General features: G+C 47.7%; 1 protein-coding gene across 1 annotated transcript in view; it reads right to left on the reverse strand.

The window, feature by feature from the left end:
* Positions 1 to 17108, reverse strand: part of TGM7 (transglutaminase 7) — a 35083-nt gene extending 17975 nt beyond the window's left edge. The window contains exon 1 of the mRNA XM_089310176.1: positions 16991 to 17108. Coding sequence (XP_089166302.1) covers positions 16991 to 17033 — 43 coding nt within the window. The 5' untranslated portion in view covers positions 17034 to 17108. The remainder of the gene's footprint in view (positions 1 to 16990) is intronic.
* Positions 17109 to 17684: the final 576 nt, after the last annotated feature.

Consider the following 17684-nt stretch of genomic DNA (forward strand, 5'->3'; position numbering starts at 1 on the left):
AATTCAGGGAAAGATCTGGGACAGATGCTTTTGTGACATTCAGTGGCATATTTTAAGCTTCAAGTCCAAACTATTAGTAGTTTGTGAAAACAATTTAGAAAGAGGTGAGCAATGTTAAGAAAAATAGAAGCTGTCACAATGCACGCTGTCTAGGGAGAGTCAGGATAATTGTGTAACTGGGTCATGGTGTACACTGTGGGTCATAGTTAAGATTGAGAGCCGGTCATAGTGCACTAAGCCTCCTGTGAGGCCAGCATCCCATTTGTGTCCCAGCTGCTCCACTTCCTATCCAGCTCCCTGTTAATGCCTCTGGGACAGCAGAGGAAGAGGGCACATGTGTTTGGGCCCCTGCCACTCATGTGGGAGACCCGGCTGGAGTTCCGGGCTTCCGGCTTCCCCCTGTCTGGAACTCCCAGCGGCCCACCCTGGAAGCTCACTGCTGAGCGCACGGGAGCTTTCGCATCCCCTGGACCTGAGGGGCAGGACGCGGGGCTCTGTTCACAGGCCAGAGCACCGCTGGTAAAGGCATCAACTCAATTCCCCCTCTGCCCTGGCTTCGCTTAGGTTGGGAAGAGAAGAGAACTCGGAATAAGAAAGATTCTTCCTCCTCCATGGCCGAGGTGCGGTGCACGGAGAAAACACATGGGATACCTGAGTTTTCTTTTTCATTCTACTTAACATAATTATGCACCTGCCTCATTGAAGGGCTTTTCACAAGGAAACAGTGACTTCACAGAATAAAAGGAAGGGCTTTTAGGGGAGCAGGAAAAGAAGGCCAAGAGGATCTGGTAAAAGTTCAACGAAGCAGCAAATCAAGTAGAGCCGATGACTAAAAGCATGTCAGCGCCCACACAGCCGGCTGCCTTGGCGCCAGGCCCACGGCAGTGGATGGCGTGAGTAAGAGCAGCGAGAAGCCTCAGCCGCAAGACTTCCGGCCCTCGTTGGACTGATACAAAGACAGGGGTATAAAAGGATCAAAATAGATCCCGGGGTACTATCAGCCTTTGAAAGCCGTGGAGACAGGCGTCTGCCTGCAGTGAGTTCCGAGACCAAAACCAAGACGGGCCTGCTCACCTGGGAGCCTCAGCCTCTCTGCCCTGGGCTTGGCTCAGAAGAAACCCCTGCGCGGGAGCAGGGATTTCCCTGGCCAGTGACCCCGGCGCCCCTCCCGCCCCACTGTCGCAGCGCCCCCTGTTTTCCGCGGAGCACTGAATGATGTGTAGAATTAGTTCCACCGAAGCAGAGGCCACTGCTGCATTCTTGAAGCTGGACCTCCCATGCGTAGAGTGGAGCATGGCACCTAAGTGCAGGTAACCACGGCTGATGCTCACGGGAGACCTACTACATACCTGTTTCATACCTACGACATACCAGGCACTGTCTGAAGCACCTCACATGTCTGAAATCCTGTACACTTAGGTTTTTTTTTTTTTTTAAGAGTTTGTTTATTTGAGAGGTAGAGTTACAGACAGTGAGAGGGAGAGAGAGAGAGAAGTCTTTTTTGGTTCACTCCCCAGATGGCCGCAATGACCAGAGCTGCACCGATCTGAAGCCAGGAGCCAGGTGCTTCCTCCCGGTCTCCCATGTGGGTGCAGGGGCCCAAGCACTTGGGCCATCTTCCACTGCCTTCCCAGGCCATAGCAGAGAGCCCGATTGGAAGAGGGGCAGCTGGGACTGGAATCGGCGCTCATATGGGATGTCGGCTCCGCAGGCAGAGGATTAACCTACTGTGCCAAGGCACAGGCCCCAAGTACACTTAGGTTCTTACAGCTACTCTGGGGTGGCAGTGTTGTTGGGCTGATTCCAGGGCCTGCCTGCTGCCCTCCCCCACCCCCTTTTTTTTTTAAAGATTTATTTTATTTAGTTGAAGGACAGAGTTACAGAGAGAGGGGGAGGTCTTCCATCCACTGGGTCACTTGCCTAATGGCCGCAATGGCCATAGCTGAGTCGATCCGAAGCCAGGGGCCAGGAGCTTCTTTTGGGTATCCCAGGTGACTGCAGAGGCCCAAGAACTTGGGCCATCCTCCACTGCTTTCCCAGGCACATTAGCATGGAGCTGGACCGAAGGTGAAGCAGCCGGGACTCGAACTGGCGCCTATATGGGATGCCGGCACTGCAGGCCAGGGCTTTAACCCACTGCACCACAGCTCTGGCCCTGCCCCTGCCCTCTACAATCTCTGGTGGGCCTCAGTGAGGTTTGCGGAGTGAGTAGATGCCAGTGTGCCTGCAGGGGGAGAGTGATCCGCTGGCAGGGCAAGGAGATGGAAAAGGCCTGGGAGGAGGGACGTGACCCCAGCAAGACGCTGCTGTTGGAGTGATTGGGAATGAGTTTATTTACCCCTGACAGAAGGCTAAAGTATTCTTCCCTTCTGAGGACTATTTATTCATATTTATCACTAAAGAAAGCCTTAAAATACAAGTAAAAGTCCTCTTCTAGGAATTTTTTCTAAGAAAATCATTTGTGTACAAAAACATAAGCATAAGGATGTTCAGTTCAACTCAGTTATCTTACAATAAGCCTTGGCTCCTTAGCTGTCATTCCTCTCGTTTGATATAAGCGACAAAGAGGACACCATTAGCAACGAAAAAGGTCACATGGCAGAAAATGCACCAGATATTAAAAAATAAAATAGAGAAGATTTTAAAACTGTGTTACAGCTGATCCTTAGGTGGTGAAATTATGGGACATTCTTCTTTAAGTCTTTTGGTTATTTCCAAGCTTTTGCTCAACACATGCTTTCATTGGGTGTTTAGAGAAAAGTGTTACTTTGATTAAAGGCGAGTGTTTGGACAGGGATGGCAGGATCAAAGCTGTGCTTTAGGATTAATTCAGCTGTGGTATATAGCCCACAGCAGAGGAGGGAAGAGACAAGAGTGGGGAAGCCAGTGAGCGTGCTGTCATAATAACCTAGGCCAGAGACCAATGAGGATTTGACCACGGTGCCGGAAGAGTAGAAGAGGGCCCACCCTGTGCATGTGAGACCCCTGAGTGTGTGGCAGGCCAGTAAAAAAACGAATGAATACTTGTTGGAAACCTTGACTTTCAGGGCTTCCTATTACCCCACTACTGCAGAAGAAGCCTGCGGCCAGTTAAAGGAATCCACTGCCAACATGCAGCCAGGCTGGCCTCGAAGGCCTGGAAGCCTCCAGGTGCAGATGGCAAAGGGTAAGCACTACTTGGTTCAGCCAGCACAGGATGGGCACCTGCACCCAGAGCCAGCTGCACGCCACCTCTTCCCTCCCCCACCTTTGTCCCTGTATTGATTCCAGGTTCTTTTCTTTTCCCACTTCTCATTGTTGGTTTAGGGACTTTCACAAATACAGTATTCTTCATTTCTTCCCTTAAAACATGTGAAAGGGTGTATCTGTGTGAAAGCATTTGAGGAGATGCCTATATGGTGAGATTGCTAGGTTCTGTGCCTTTGTAAGTGTGCAAGAATAAAAATATTGTATTACTTAAACATTCAACTCCATATTCTTTAGCCTAGGACTCAAAGCCCACTACAGTGTGGTCCCAACATATCCAGTCAATTCTCTCTCCCGGTAGCACATAAATACAAAGAGTCTTCAAGAAACTCATGAGAAATGTGTGTGATGAACAAAACTATGCATGGATTTCAAAAATTATTTGCACTAAAATAAACATTGTTTAATTCCATTTTCTATGAATTGTTTGAAACCCCCTCCCAAGTAGCTTCCAAATAGATCCTACCCAGCTCCAAAGTCTGAAGTCCCTGTCCCTTCGCTAATCTTCTTGTGTTGCCATTGTACCTGTTTATCAAGGAAAACTCAACATCCACCTCCTCCGTGAAGTCCTTCCCAAGCATTTCAGAATGGGGGATTTCTTAGCACCTGCAATCATATATTTATATCTGGCTAATATTTACTGAACGTTATTAAGATTCCATATGCATTACCTTCTTCTATCCCTGCAACTACCCGTTAAGATATCATCAACTCCAAGTTATAGATGAGTAGAAAAATGATCAATGAGGTTAATCACTTACTCAGTGTCACTTCCCTAGGGAGTGAGGAAATGGGCATTACACCTAAACAGTTTGACTACAGAGCCCAGCTCCAAACCTCTGACCTGTGGCACTGGTCTGGAAGTCTTCACACTTTTTTTCCCCAAGTTAGTGACCACTGGGCCTTCTGCTAATGAAAGCATAACAGGCAGACCTAAGAGGAGCCACTGTGGTGGAAGAACTGGGCAGAGGTCTCCTAGGCTGCTCTTTAGAGCTCTGAGGGTCCCAAGAATACAGCGGAAACCACAGCTCCATCTCAGCCTCCTCAACCCCAAATGCCATTTAGGGCAGAAGTCCACAGGTCAGTGCAGCAGGTCAGGACAGAACCAGCTCCAGGACCCTCCCTGGTCTGCCTTTCACTCCAAAGCACTGATTTTTCAGTTGCTCACTTACTATTGTGCTGTTTCCTGGAGACATTATTTTCATTTAGTGGTGTACACACAATGAACTATACAACGGTATTTTCATTTAGCGGTGTATACACAATGAACTACACAATGGTGCCCAGCTTGTCCAGCAGCTACTGGCAGGAGAGAGGAGCTCCCTGGCTGGCTGACAGTTCAAATCAGCAGCTCCTTTGCCTCAGCTGCAGCAGAGGATTGCTGCTCGTAATACATCAAAGCAGTGATAAATATTAAGAAGATCGTCTTGCTAGAATCACAGGAATGCTGACTAAAGCAATAATGAGATCCATCTTTGATCCATTCCAAAATATTTAAAAAGTAACAGTGGGGCTGGCATTGTGGTACAGTGGATTAAGCCTCCACTTGCCTTGCCAACATCCCTCATAGGAGGTCCAGTTTTTCTGGGCTGCTTGCTTCCAATCCAGCTCACTGCTAATGAGCATGGGAGAGCAGCTGATCATGCTCTGAGTACGTGGGTCCCTGCCACCCAGTCGGGAGACCAAGGTAGAGTTCTTTACTCCTGGCACCAGCCTGGCCCAGCCCTGCCTGTTACAGCTTTTTGGGGGAAAGAACCAACAGAAGGAAGATCTCTCAGTGTTTCTCCCTCTCTCTATGTCTCTCTGCCTTTCAAATAATTAAATAAATAAGTATATATTTAAAAAAAAAAGTAACAATGACCTCCTTTTGTTGATTGTATGTGGAAATGGGCCATGGCATATACTGATGGTAGAAGTATAAATTCACAGATTTTTCAGAGAAAATTAGTTAATAGTCATCAAAACTTAAAGTGGATATTGCCTTAGTTCTAAAAAAAAAATCATTAAAAATCAAAAGACAAAACAGGCTCTGGTACCTCTAAAAGTTGAGGGCAAAGGACATGGGAGACTCCTGCCATGTATGCCTCAGAGCAGTTCTGACCCTGCGTAGATGGACACTCTTTCCCCACCTGGTCCCCGACTCTCTACTCTGTTATTTGTGTACTAAGAACCATGGTTTTCATCGAAATAGAATATTCTTTTTTTTTTTTTTTTGACAGGCAGAGTGGACAGTGAAAGAGAGAGACAGAGAGAAAGGTCTTCCTTTGCCGTTGGTTCACCCTCCAATGGCAGCCACGGCCGGCGCGCTGCGGACAGCGCACTGCGGCTGGCACACCGCGCTGATCCGATGGCAGGTGCTTCTCCTGGTCTCCCATGGGGTGCAGGGCCCAAGCACTTGGGCCATCCTCCACTGCACTCCCTGGCCACAGCAGAGAGCTGGCCTGGAAGAGGGGCAACCGGAACAGAATCCGGCGCCCCGACCGGGGCTAGAACCAGGTGTGTCGGCTCTGCAAGGCAGAGGATTAGCCTGTTGAGCCACAGCGCCGGCCTGTTTTGTCCCTTTCCCACTTTCCTTTCTAAAACCTGCGGTTAATGCTTTCCTTGGTTATCTGATCCCTTACTTATAAGACAGTATCCCACCCTGCCTGCATCAATCCAAATTCTCGGCAAACAACTGCCACAATCCCCCTCCCCACTTAGAATTTTTGTCTTTAAAAGCATTTATTTTCATTTTATCTGAGAGATTGACTTTAATTCTCTGATTCACTCCCCAGCAACAGCCAGGGCTAAGCCAGACTGAAGCTGAGAGTTTGGAACTCCATCCAGATGTCCCACATGGGTGGCAGCGACCCAAGCGCTTGGGCCATCATCAGCTGCTTTCCCAGGATGTGCATTCGCAGGAGGCTGGCCGGAACTCAAATCAGGCACTCTGATACGGGATGTGGGGATCTCAAGTGGTGACTTAACTGCTGGGCCAAACACCTTTCTTTGTCCCAATCTTTGCCTTTAAAACAGTTGAGAGGCTGGTGCTGTGGCATGGTAAGTCAAGCCTCTGCCTGCAATGCTGGCATCACACGTAGGTGCCGTTTTGTGTCCTGGATGCTACTGTTCCCATCCAGCTCTCTGCTTATGGCCTGTGAAAACAAGGGAAGATGGCCCAAGTCCTTGAGCCCCTGCACCCACGTGGGAAAACTGGAAGAAGCTCATGGCTTCAGATCTGGCCTAGCTCTGACCGTTGTGGTCATAGCTCTGGCCATTGTGGTCATTTAGGAAGTGAACCAGCAGATGGAAGACCTCTCTCTCTGTCTCTCCCTCTCAAATAAATCAACAAAAATCTTTTTAAAAAAGTAGGTTTAAAATCTGTGAGACCTTGGAGTGCAAATTCAATGCTCCTCGATTTGTGTTTCCTGGGCTGCAGCTCACAGCCAATGCAAATGAACTCTTTCGTTCCTTACTCCATTTGTGCCTCCATCTCTCTTAAGGATCAACAGATCCAACAGTTGTTCTTTTAGAAATCTTCCATATAAAAAAAATTGCACATGTATGCGAAGTTATATCAACAGGGATATCCACTGAAACATTGCTTATTGGAAACAATATAAATGCCATCAATAAGGGATAGTAACAAACTAGATTAATCAATTTATTAAATAAATTATGCTTGTGTGCCTAGGATGGAAAGCTGTAAGTCATTATGAGTTTTTGTTAGACCAGTATACCCTGACATATGAAGATTTACAATACATGATTAAATTGTATAAAAAGCAAATCACCAAGTAATACCTGATCTATCATCTCATTTTTGTGACGCTATTTTATATAAGCTACTATTAGGTTCAAAACATTTGTAGAAAATAAGATTAAAAGGTAACTTTTTTACAGCAAAAAAATTGAAAACCATGTACAATGGATGACTTCAGAAAGTTCATGAAAAATACATATCCATGCATGAGCCTCAAAATTATTTGCATCAAAATATAGACCTTCTCCATTTTTTAAAAGACTTATTTATTTGAAAGGCAGATGGCAGAGAGAGGGGGATTTCTATCTGCTGGTCTACTCCCCAGATGGCTGCAACGATTGGGGCTGGGCCAGGTTGAAGCCAGGAGCCAGGAACTTCCTCTGGGTCCCCCATGTGGGTGCAGAGGCCTAAGCACCTGGGCCGTTCATGCTCCACTGCCTTCCCAGGTGCATCAGCAGGGAAGATCAGAAGTGGAGCATCTGGGACTCAAACTGGCACCCATATGGGATGCCGGCACTACAGTCTGGGACTTTAACCCGCTGTGCCATAGTGCCAGCCCCTCCCATGAACTTTTTGAAGTGCTCTTGTATATATATAAAGGAAAACTTGAGCTTTTTCCTTTTTATAATAAGCATATATTATTGTGTATTACATGTTTAGTTAAACTATACCATTTTAAAAAATAATGTTACATTTTCGGCCGGCGCGGCGGCTCACTAGGCTAATCCTCCGCCTAGCGGCGCCGGCACACCGGGTTCTAGTCCCGGTCGGGGCGCCGGATTCTGTCCCGGTTGCCCCTCTTCCAGGCCAGCCCTCTGCTGTGGCCAGGGAGTGCAGTGGAGGATGGCCCAGGTGCTTGGGCCCTGCACCCCATGGGAGACCAGGAAAAGCACCTGGCTCCTGGCTCCTGCCATCGGATCAGCGCGGTGCGCCGTCCGCAGCGCGCCGGCCGCGGCTGCCATTGGAGGGTGAACCAATGGCAAAGGAAGACCTTTCTCTCTGTCTCTCTCTCTCTCACTGTCCACTCTGCCTGTCAAAAAAAAAAAAAAAGATAATGTTACATTTTAAGCTGATTGCATTTGGGGACAACTGATGAAAAAAGCACAGAAATACCCTGGAATCTGGCACATGAGCAAGGTTCCTGATTCTTCTCAATTAAACTCTGGCTTATAAGTTACAAACCATTTACATCCCCAATCTCTAGTAGAATGTATGATACATGATTTAAAGAAAGAAATAATGCACATGTGGCGCCCTCTCCTGGCAGGCTCGCTGTTCCTGCCTGGCTGGCGCAGCCTGCAGGGGCCCTATCCTTGCTCGCAGATGGGACAGAAGGGACTCTGAGGAGGTCCGACAAGGGCCTGAGCTCAGGGGTGGGAACAGCAGCTCTCAGTGGGGAACTCTGAGCCAGAGGAGAAGTTGGACAAGAGGAGAGCTAAGATCTGCATGACATCCCCCCACAGCGCCAGGCTTGGCTACAACAATGCCCCCCACGCACCTGGGACTGCCCAAAGCCATTCTAGTCCCAAAGTTGAAGATTGTTCATGGTGTCAGGGAAGAAAATGAATGTGTGATTTGTACCCCAAGGTTTGATGAAAGTGGAGAAATGGGGGAGGAGCCAGATGATGCAGTAAGCGGTCAGCCATCAGGTCAGGCTCTCCTGTATCCTCTGCTTGCCCCCTGCCCTCGCCAGGACTCTCCCCCCTCCTGGCTTAGTCCTCACAAGAGTTAAATAAATAGGTTCGCGGTACTCACCCTGATCCATCTTCCGCCTTCTGCTGGCAGCCCAAGGCCCTCACTAGTCAGCATTGAGGTTCCAGACCTAATTGCCTCTCCGAGCATTCACAGTCAGCCTACTAGAACCTTCCTTCCATCCCGGAGCCGGGCGGGGCCGCCACTTCCTCCTCCTCCCAGCGTCTCTCCTCTCAAGTTTCCCGTTGTTCTGGGTGCATTTTAGCTTAAGGAAACGAGCTTCTGCCTTAATTAAGCCTTAAGAATTTTTGCTGAGGGATTTGTTTCCGTGGCCTCCTTTTGAAGCTGGAAAGACTCCCAGGGCATGGGAAGGCGAAGCCAGGTTTGAGTCTGTCGTCTTGTGCCTTGGTCACTTCAAGGCCTGGGACCCTGTCCGTTCTCAGCTCAGCCTGGCCCGGCCCGGTGCCTGCACTGGGTTGGGATGAGTAAGGAGCAGAGCTGCCATGTGAATGTCATGGACAAGGCTTTCCACAGCCCTTTAGGACCCTGAGAGCTTTGCCATTTTCAAGGAAAACAAGGCACATACCAATGGAGAATTGCAAAGCTGTCCACTGAAAATGAAATGGACCGCCTTTCCAATGACAAGGAGTGAATGCCTGTGATGTGATGTTAACTAGGGTGGAGGCAGGATACCTAAACAGTATGAAAAATGCTGTTTACTCAGAGAGACCGGTTTTTAAAAGATGGATGGAAATATAAGAAATAGTGATTGTCTAAGAGCAGAGAGATGATGAAAGGTGCTTTCCTTTTATATGTTTTACTGAATCAAAAATGTCCTCACACAGTGGGTGTGAAGATGTTTTTAATAAGGGAGGGGGAAATTTTTTTTAAAAAAGCAAGTGAAAGGAGACTGGTGTTGTGGTACAGCAGGTTAAGCCACTGCCTATGACAGCGGCATCCCTTTTGAATGTCAGTTCAAGTCCCCACTGCTCCATTCCAATCCAGTTCTCTGCTAATGTGCCTGGGAAAGCAGCAAAAGATAGTCCAAGTAGTTGTGCTCCTGGCACCCATGTGGGGGACCAGGATGGAGTTCCAGGCTCCTGAATTCAGACTGGCCCATGGCCCAGCCCTGGCCGTTATAGCCATTTGGGGAGTAAACCAACAGATGGAAGATCTCTATCTTTCTCTCTCTCCCCCTCCCTCTTCCTCCCCCTCTTTCTTCCTGTAAATCCACCTTTCAAATAAATATTTTTTTCAAAAAAAGATTTATTTATTTGAAATGTAGAATTACAGAGAGGCAGAGGCAGAGAAACAAAGAGGTCCTCCATCCACTGGTTCACAAGCACAGTTTGAAGTGAGAAGCAGAAGTTTGTATCCAACACCCCTGGAGGAGGACTTTGTCCTCCAAAGAGTAAGTGCTACACGGAAAGCAAAGCTGTTGACACGTTTACAGATCATTATCAAAGGTATGTAAAAGTGCCTGAATCCCTGAGTGGTTCATCACCAATTCCCATACCCATTGTAACCCAAGCTTTCTGCTTTCCCCTGCTTTCTTTACTGTGTGTACTGGGGAGATAGCCCTGGATCAGGCACATGAAACTCATCACCAAGCTTTTACTGAGCACCCGGGGGCTTTGCTTTGTCCAAGTTGCCGTGCTTTGGCTCAGAAAAATAACTGGTTACTGCTGCCAAGAATCTCTCATAGTAGAGATACATACTCTTTTGATGAAGGCAGAATATTTAAAAATAGTTTTTAGTTATAAAAGTCCCAATTTGGCATAGTAGGTGCGGCACTGGCATCCCATAAGGGTACCGGTTCAAGTGCCGTCTGCTCTGCTTCCAATCCAGCTCCCTGCTAATGGCCTGGGAAAGCAGCAAGAGATGGCCCAAGTGCTTCGGCCCCTGTACCCACTTGGGAGACCTGGAAGAAGCTCCTGGCTCCTGGCTTTGACCTGGCCCAGTGCTGGCCAGTGTGGCCATTTGGGGATGAAAGATCTCTCTGTCTCTCCCTCTTTCTCTGTAAACTGCTTTCAAAAAAAAAATCTTTTTTTGAAAAAAGTCCTAATTCATGCTAAAGATATTTTGAACAGGTTTTTTGTTTTTTGTTTTGTTGTTGTTGTTTTTATGGCACAAAGATGGGTACAGTTTGGTAAATTTCCTTCTTGCTATTTTGTCTATGTACAAGCGGATTTTTTTTCCCATAGCTGGGATCACACTGCATCTCAAAGATAGGATTTCTACATAAAACAATTTGCCATCCTATGTGACAATAAAGCTTTAACAACGTAATGACTTTTGCTTTGAGAAAATAAGCCTTCACATTTCAAACTGTGACATTTATTTTGGGGCTTAGCTGGTGCTATGGATTGAATGTTCCCACCACAACTCCTGCTGAAATGTAATCCCCATTGTGAGATACTAAGAGGCGTGGCCTTTAAGAGGTGACTAGGTTGCGAGAGATCTGCCCTGGTGAGTGGGTGAATCCATTTATGGATTAGTGGATTAGCGGTCGTCTCCAGAGTGGCTCCCTCTGTGTAAAGCACCCCCTGCCGTGTAGTGCCCTTCCCCGCCTCGGGCAAGGTCCTTCCCAGTGAGACGACAGTGCCAGACGCTGCCTCTCCACCTTGGACCTCCCAGTCTCCAGGACCAGGAGCTGCTTTTATTCTTGGTAACCATCCAGTCTGCGCTTCTCAGTCACAGCAACAGAAAACAGACTAAGACAGGTGGGAAGAAAGGTTTCTCCATGTCAAAATAAACATTAACATAAAAGCAAGCACAATAGTGTTATCCGGGAAGTTCCATGCGGTCAATCCTAAGAGCCCCGTTTAGGACTGAATGTCCCAATTTCTGATACCACGCACAGTCCTCTATGGGCGTGGCTTCTGCATCCTGAGGGTCAACAGACCGGGGGTTGGTTGAAGATGTAGATGGGCCAATGGTGGCTGTGTCTGTGCTGATTATACACAGACCTTTTCCTCTCATCATGATTTCCTAAATGACACACAACTATAAACCCAGCATTTACATTGTATTAAGTATTACAAGCAATCCAGAGGGATCTGAAGTGTCAGAAAAATATGTGTAGGTTTTACACAATTACTATGACATTTTATATTAGGGATTTTAGTATCTACAGAGATCTTGGAACCAAACCCCTCAGATGCAAGGGGCAACTCTACTTTCATTCCCCTGCTTTCCTTCCTTCAATTCATGTATTTGTTTATTCTGTTTGAAAGGTAAAGTCACAGAGAGAGAGTGAGAAAGAGAGAGAAAGAGATCTTCTGTCCACTCATTCACTTCTGGCTCTCCCACATGGGTTCAGGAGCCCAGACACTTGGGCCATCTTCTGCTGCTTTCCCATGCACATTAGCGTGCAGCAGGCAGGACTTGAGCCAACACTCATATGGGGATGCTGGCATCACAGGTGGAGGCTTAACCTGCTGCACCACCACCTTGGCTCCTTTCCCTCACTGAATGATTACAGTGTCGAAAGTATCATATGGGGCCAGCACTGTGGTGCAGCTGGTAAAGCCACCACCTGCGGTGCTGGCATCCCACGTGGACTCCGATTCGAGTCCCACCTGCTCTACTTCCTATCCAGCTCTCTGCTGTGGCCTGGGAAAGCAGTAGAAGATGGCCTAAGTCCTTGGGCCCCTGCACCTGCATGGGAGACCTGGAGGAAACTCCTGGCTCCTGGCTTCAGATTCAGATTGGAGCAGCTCCAGCCATTGCGGCCATCTGGGGAGTGAACAAGCGCATGGAAAATCTCTCTCTCTCTCTGCCTCTCTGTAACTCTGCCTTTCAAATAAATAAATCTTTTTAAAAAAGTAAGTATCATATCAAGTGTTTTTAAATTTTTAGCTGACACATAAAAGCTGTACATATTCATGGGGAACTATGTGATCATTCAATGCAAATATTCAACATGCCATATCAACTCAGGATAACTGGCCTTTCTGTTCCCCTGCTTCTTTGTGTTCAAGCATATTAGATATTTTAAGGCACACAAAATAAGAGCTGAGCTTTATCCCCAAGGAGCTTAGAATCTGCTGGAGAAACACACGCATCCTCTATGATGGAACCTGAGTAGCTGACTGGAAACGATGGAGGAGTTGTACGGAGGAGCCCCAGAAAGGCGCTGGGGTCTGTGATGTGTCACTGAAGGATGGAGAGGGCCTTGGAGAAGAGGGATGGAGAAAGGCATTCCAGGCCAAAAGCACAGCATGAGTGATGTCGGGGAAGGGGGGACAGCGAGGGCTTCTCCTGAAAGTAGCTCAGGAATCACCTGCATCACACAGACTCTCTCTATCAAGCAATCATTTCAATAGGGAGGAAAAAGCAACTCAAAAATTTCAGAAATGCAAAATGAAAACTGTTTGTCATGCCCTGCTTTAGATATGAGAGCTTTAGTGGTGGGTGATTGGTTTTATTAATCTATTTTATTTGTTTGCGATAGAGAGAGGCAGAGGGAGAGAGAACTCCCATCCATCCACTGGTTCGATCCCCAAAATGTCTACATCATCGCTTGCCTGATGTAGAAGCCAGGGGCCAGGAAGTCAGTCTAGGTTTCCCATCTGGGTAACAAGAATTCAGCTACTTGAGCCATCACTGCTGCCTCCTGGGGTGTGCATTAGCAGGAAGCTGGAATTGGGAACAGAGCCAGGACTTGAACTTGGGCACCCTAATCAGAATTTTAACCACCAGGCCTGTAATTGTTTTGATTTGTTTTGTTTTGTTTTAGATTTATTTTATTTATTTGAAAGTCAGAGTTACACAGAGAGAGGAGAGGCCGAGAGAGAGAGAGAGAGAGAGAGGTCTTCCTTCTGCTGGTTCACTCCCCAATTGGCCACAACAGCTGGAGGTGTGCCAGCCTGAAGCCAGGGGAGCCAGGAGATTCCTCCAGGTCTTCCCATGAGGGTGCAGGGGCCCAAGGACTTGGGCCATCTTTTTACTGCTTTCCCAGGCCATAGCAGAAGCTGGATGGGAAGTGGAGCAGCCAGGACTTGAACAGGCTCCCATATGGGATGCCGGGACTGCAGGGAGTGGCTTTACCCACTAGGCCACAGTGCCGGCCTCATGTAATTGGTTTTAAAAATCTAAACATCACTGATCAAAGTGGGCTTTTGATTCTTTCTAGCTTTTTTCTCCCATGTCATCACCCTACATTGGTTTCTCACACACTGTTGCCATCTTACTATTGCTCATCAACTGTATTGAGCAACTAATTTTTTAAAAAGATTTATTTATTTATTTAAAAGGCAGAGTTACAGAGAGGCAGAGAGGCAGAGAGAGAGAGAGAGAGAGAGAGAGGTGTCTTCCATTTGCTGGTTTACTCCTCAGTTGGTCTCAACGGCCGGAGCTGTGCCAATCCAAAGCCACGAGCCAGGAGCCTCCTCTGGGCCTCCCTCGCAGGTGCCATGGCCCAAGGACTTGGGTCATCTTCTGCTTTCCCAGGCCATAGCATACAGCTGGATAGGAAGTGGAGCAGCTGGGACTTGAACTGGTGCCCATATGGGATGCCAACACTGCAGGTGGTGGCTTTACCTGCTACACCACAGTGCCGGCCCCTAATTTTTGTTTTAAAAGATGTATTTATTTGAAAGGTAGAGCTATCTACAGAGAGAGGGAGAGACAGAGAGCTTCCATCCTCTGGTTTCCTCCCCAGATGGCTGCAATGGCCAGAGCTGTGCTAGGCTGAAGCCAGGAGCCAGGAGCTTCTTCTGGGTCTCCCATGTGAGTTGCAGGAGCCCAACCAATTGGGCCATCTTTTGCTGCTTTCCCAGGTATTAGCAGAGAGCAGAAGTAAAGCAGCTGAGACTCAAACCGGTGCCCATATGGCATTGCAGGTGGTGCTAACCTGCTACACCCCAACATGGGTCCTGGCAATTAATTTTTTAATCAAGTTACCATCAATTAAGTTATGATTAATACTCATGGCATTACAGATCCTGTCCTTTAATTGATTGGTTTTGTTTTTAAAGTATCCCCCATAAGACAAATACCTGGTACAGTCAAGTGTTTTTTGTTTTTTGTTTTTTTGTTTGACAGGCAGAGTGGACAGTGAGAGAGAGAGACAGAGAGAAAGGTCTTCCTTTGCCGTTGGTTCACCCTCCAATGGCCGCTGCGGCCGGCGCACCGCGCTGATCCAATAGCAGGAGCCAGGTGCTTTTCCTGGTCTCCCATGGGGTGCAGGGCCCAAGCACTTGGGCCGTCCTCCACTGCACTTCGTGGCCACAGCAGAGAGCTGGCCTGGAAGAGGGCAACCGGGACAGAATCCGGCGCCCCGACTGGGACTAGAACCTGGTGTGCCGGCGCCGCTAGGCGGAGGATTAGCCTAAAGAGCCGCGGCACCGGCCCAGTCAAGTTTTAAATTTAGCTTTCAGAACAAAAAGTGCCTTCTGTAGAACCATCACTGTGCTAATAATAGATTGAACTCCGTCTGGTTACTGAACCCCCTAGATTTGTCCCACAATAAGACAGCTTGCTCTGAGGACCTTTAACACTAAACTATAGAACACTATAATCTCTCCGGGATCCACACCCTTATATGTATCTACTTGTTTCTCCGCTTGAAGATCCCACAGTCACTCCACATCTAACATATTCAAAACTGTACTCAACTCTACCTACCTACCCCCAATTCATATTATTTCTTGCTTCTTCTTGTAAATATTACAAAAATTTCAACAGTTTTTTAAAAACCTACTCTTCGCAGGTTGTGTGGCCAAATGGGCAGAGCACGGGTTTCTGAGTTAGAGAACCTAGTTCAGGACCCTGCTCTGGTCCTTCTGAGCTTTAGTGCTTGCTTGGCCATGAGCTAGCTATTATCTACTAGCGTCACTTTCCTCCTTTGTAAAATAATAGCAATGCATAATTTATGAGCTTGCTTTGAGAATTGAATAGGTAATGTTTGCAGAAACCATAAAGTGCTGTATAAACATTAGCCGCTTTCATTGGTAATGATGATAGCATGAACTTTCGGAATGGTAGATTTGTGTTGAGTGAAAGAACATTTGTCAAGACTTGCTACTAAACTGTCCAAGGACACACTCATAGCCATGGAGAATTTGGCATTATCCGGAGCCCAGCCTCATTCTCACTCCTTCTTGCCAGTGTTCCCAGCTTGATTATCCAAGGGGACTGAGGACATCAGAGCCAACCTAAATTGATTAGTTCTGCTTAAAACTCGTCAATGGCTCCTGTTGCTCTAAAGTCCAAAATCTTAAGCTGTCCACAATTCTGCCGCCTTATTTCTCCCTGACCATGTCTACAGTTACATCACCGGTAACTCTCCCTCCCACTTGTTTTCTGATCTTTTTGCTGGTTTGCCAGTTATCATATTCCCAAATTCAAGTCTTTCCCTGGGATGAGAGTTTCACCTAGTGGTCAAGAGGCTATGTCCCATATCAGAGTACCTGAGTTCACTTTCCAGCTCTGATTCCTGATTTCGGCATCGTTCCAGTGCAGACCCTGGGAGGCAGTACAAGAATAGCTCAAATAATTGGGTCCCTGCCACTCCTGGCCTGGACCTGGACTTGGTCCAACCCTGGCCATTGTAAACACTTTTTTTTTTTTGACAGGCAGAGTGGACAGTGAGAGAGACAGAGAGAAAGGTCTTCCTTTGCCATTGGTTCACCCTCCAATGGCCGCCGCGGCTGGTGCACCGCGCTGATCCGATGGCAGAAGCCAGGTACTTCTCTTGGTCTCCCATGGGGTGCAGGGCCCAAGCACTTGGGCCATCCTCCACTGCACTCCCTGGCCACAGCAGAGAGCTGGCCTGGAAGAGGGGCAACCGGGACAGAATCTGACGCCCCGACCGGGACTAGAACCCGGTGTGCCGGCGCTGCAAGGCGGAGGATTAGCCTGTTGAGTCACAGCGCCGGCCTCATTGTAAGCATTTTTAAGCCAGCAGATAAAAGCTCTGTCGTCTGCCTGTCTCTCTCCCTCTTCAATAAATAAAGTTTAAAAAAATTAAAACAACGTAAGAAGAAGCAATAAGTTGTTAAATCTTTCCTCAAGCCTTTCTTTTTCCTGGTTGCTTTTTCTGCCCTCACTTCACAGCTTAGCTGAAGCATCGTTCCCTTGCTATGAGGTCCTCATATTGACTCTCTCAGAACACAATACTCATCAGACTCTAAATAACCACTTGTGTACTTTTTCTTCCCTGCTAGCCTCCCTGTCTTCTGTGTTCACTCAGAGGAATCTCACCGGAACAGACTGAGTTACCTACAAAATAAAGCCGGTATTCTGGAATATTTGAGTTCCACCACTCGGAGTCGCCTCCCCTAGAGCATCCCCAGGCTTGCTTACTCTTGTCCACAGTCAGGTCTGCTTTCCCATCGGCTGGTATCATGCTCTTCGAGTGTGGGTTGACAGGCTCCACCAGGCTAGATGCTCCCGGCCTGGGAAGTTTACAGAGGCCTTTGGTTATATAGCCAGGAAGGCAGGGCAGGTGGAGTTAATGACATCAGCCCCACCCTCTGCCTGGAATCAGCCCCTGCTCTTATGTCTTGGTTCTCATCCAGAAGGCCCCTTCCTGGTGGTGACCTGCCTGTTCAACCTCCATCTGGACGTTAAACTTGCTTTAGTAGCTAGATAGCCAAGGAGAGTAGTCATGTTGGCCCCCAGTCCCTCTTTTTCCCCCCTAAGACACACTTGAAAATGATGGAGGAAGAGTGGAGTTTTGCCCAGTTTCTGCATCTGAAACCTGAGGCGGAGGGCACTGCCTGCCTCTGCTAGCAATAGTCCCACAAGCTTGTCATGATAGATGCTCTCATAGTTTGCAGCTGTTCCATTCATTTTCTCCACAAGGATTTATTAAGGATTTGTCATGTGCTGGGCACAATTCCAGGCTCTGTAGATACAGTTGAAGAGATTTCATCCTATGAGAAAGGTATGTTTAGGGTGACATGCTAGGAAACATGATTTACATGGTATATCCAGAATTCTCCTTGGAGGCTATTTAAAGAGGTAGACACTACAGGATCAGCGTAGGTGCAGGTGC

Source organism: Oryctolagus cuniculus, chromosome 12 (genome assembly GCF_051225735.1).
Source record: "Oryctolagus cuniculus isolate XC-2025 breed Fujian yellow rabbit chromosome 12, ASM5122573v1, whole genome shotgun sequence".
Taxonomy (NCBI): Eukaryota; Metazoa; Chordata; class Mammalia; order Lagomorpha; family Leporidae; genus Oryctolagus; species Oryctolagus cuniculus.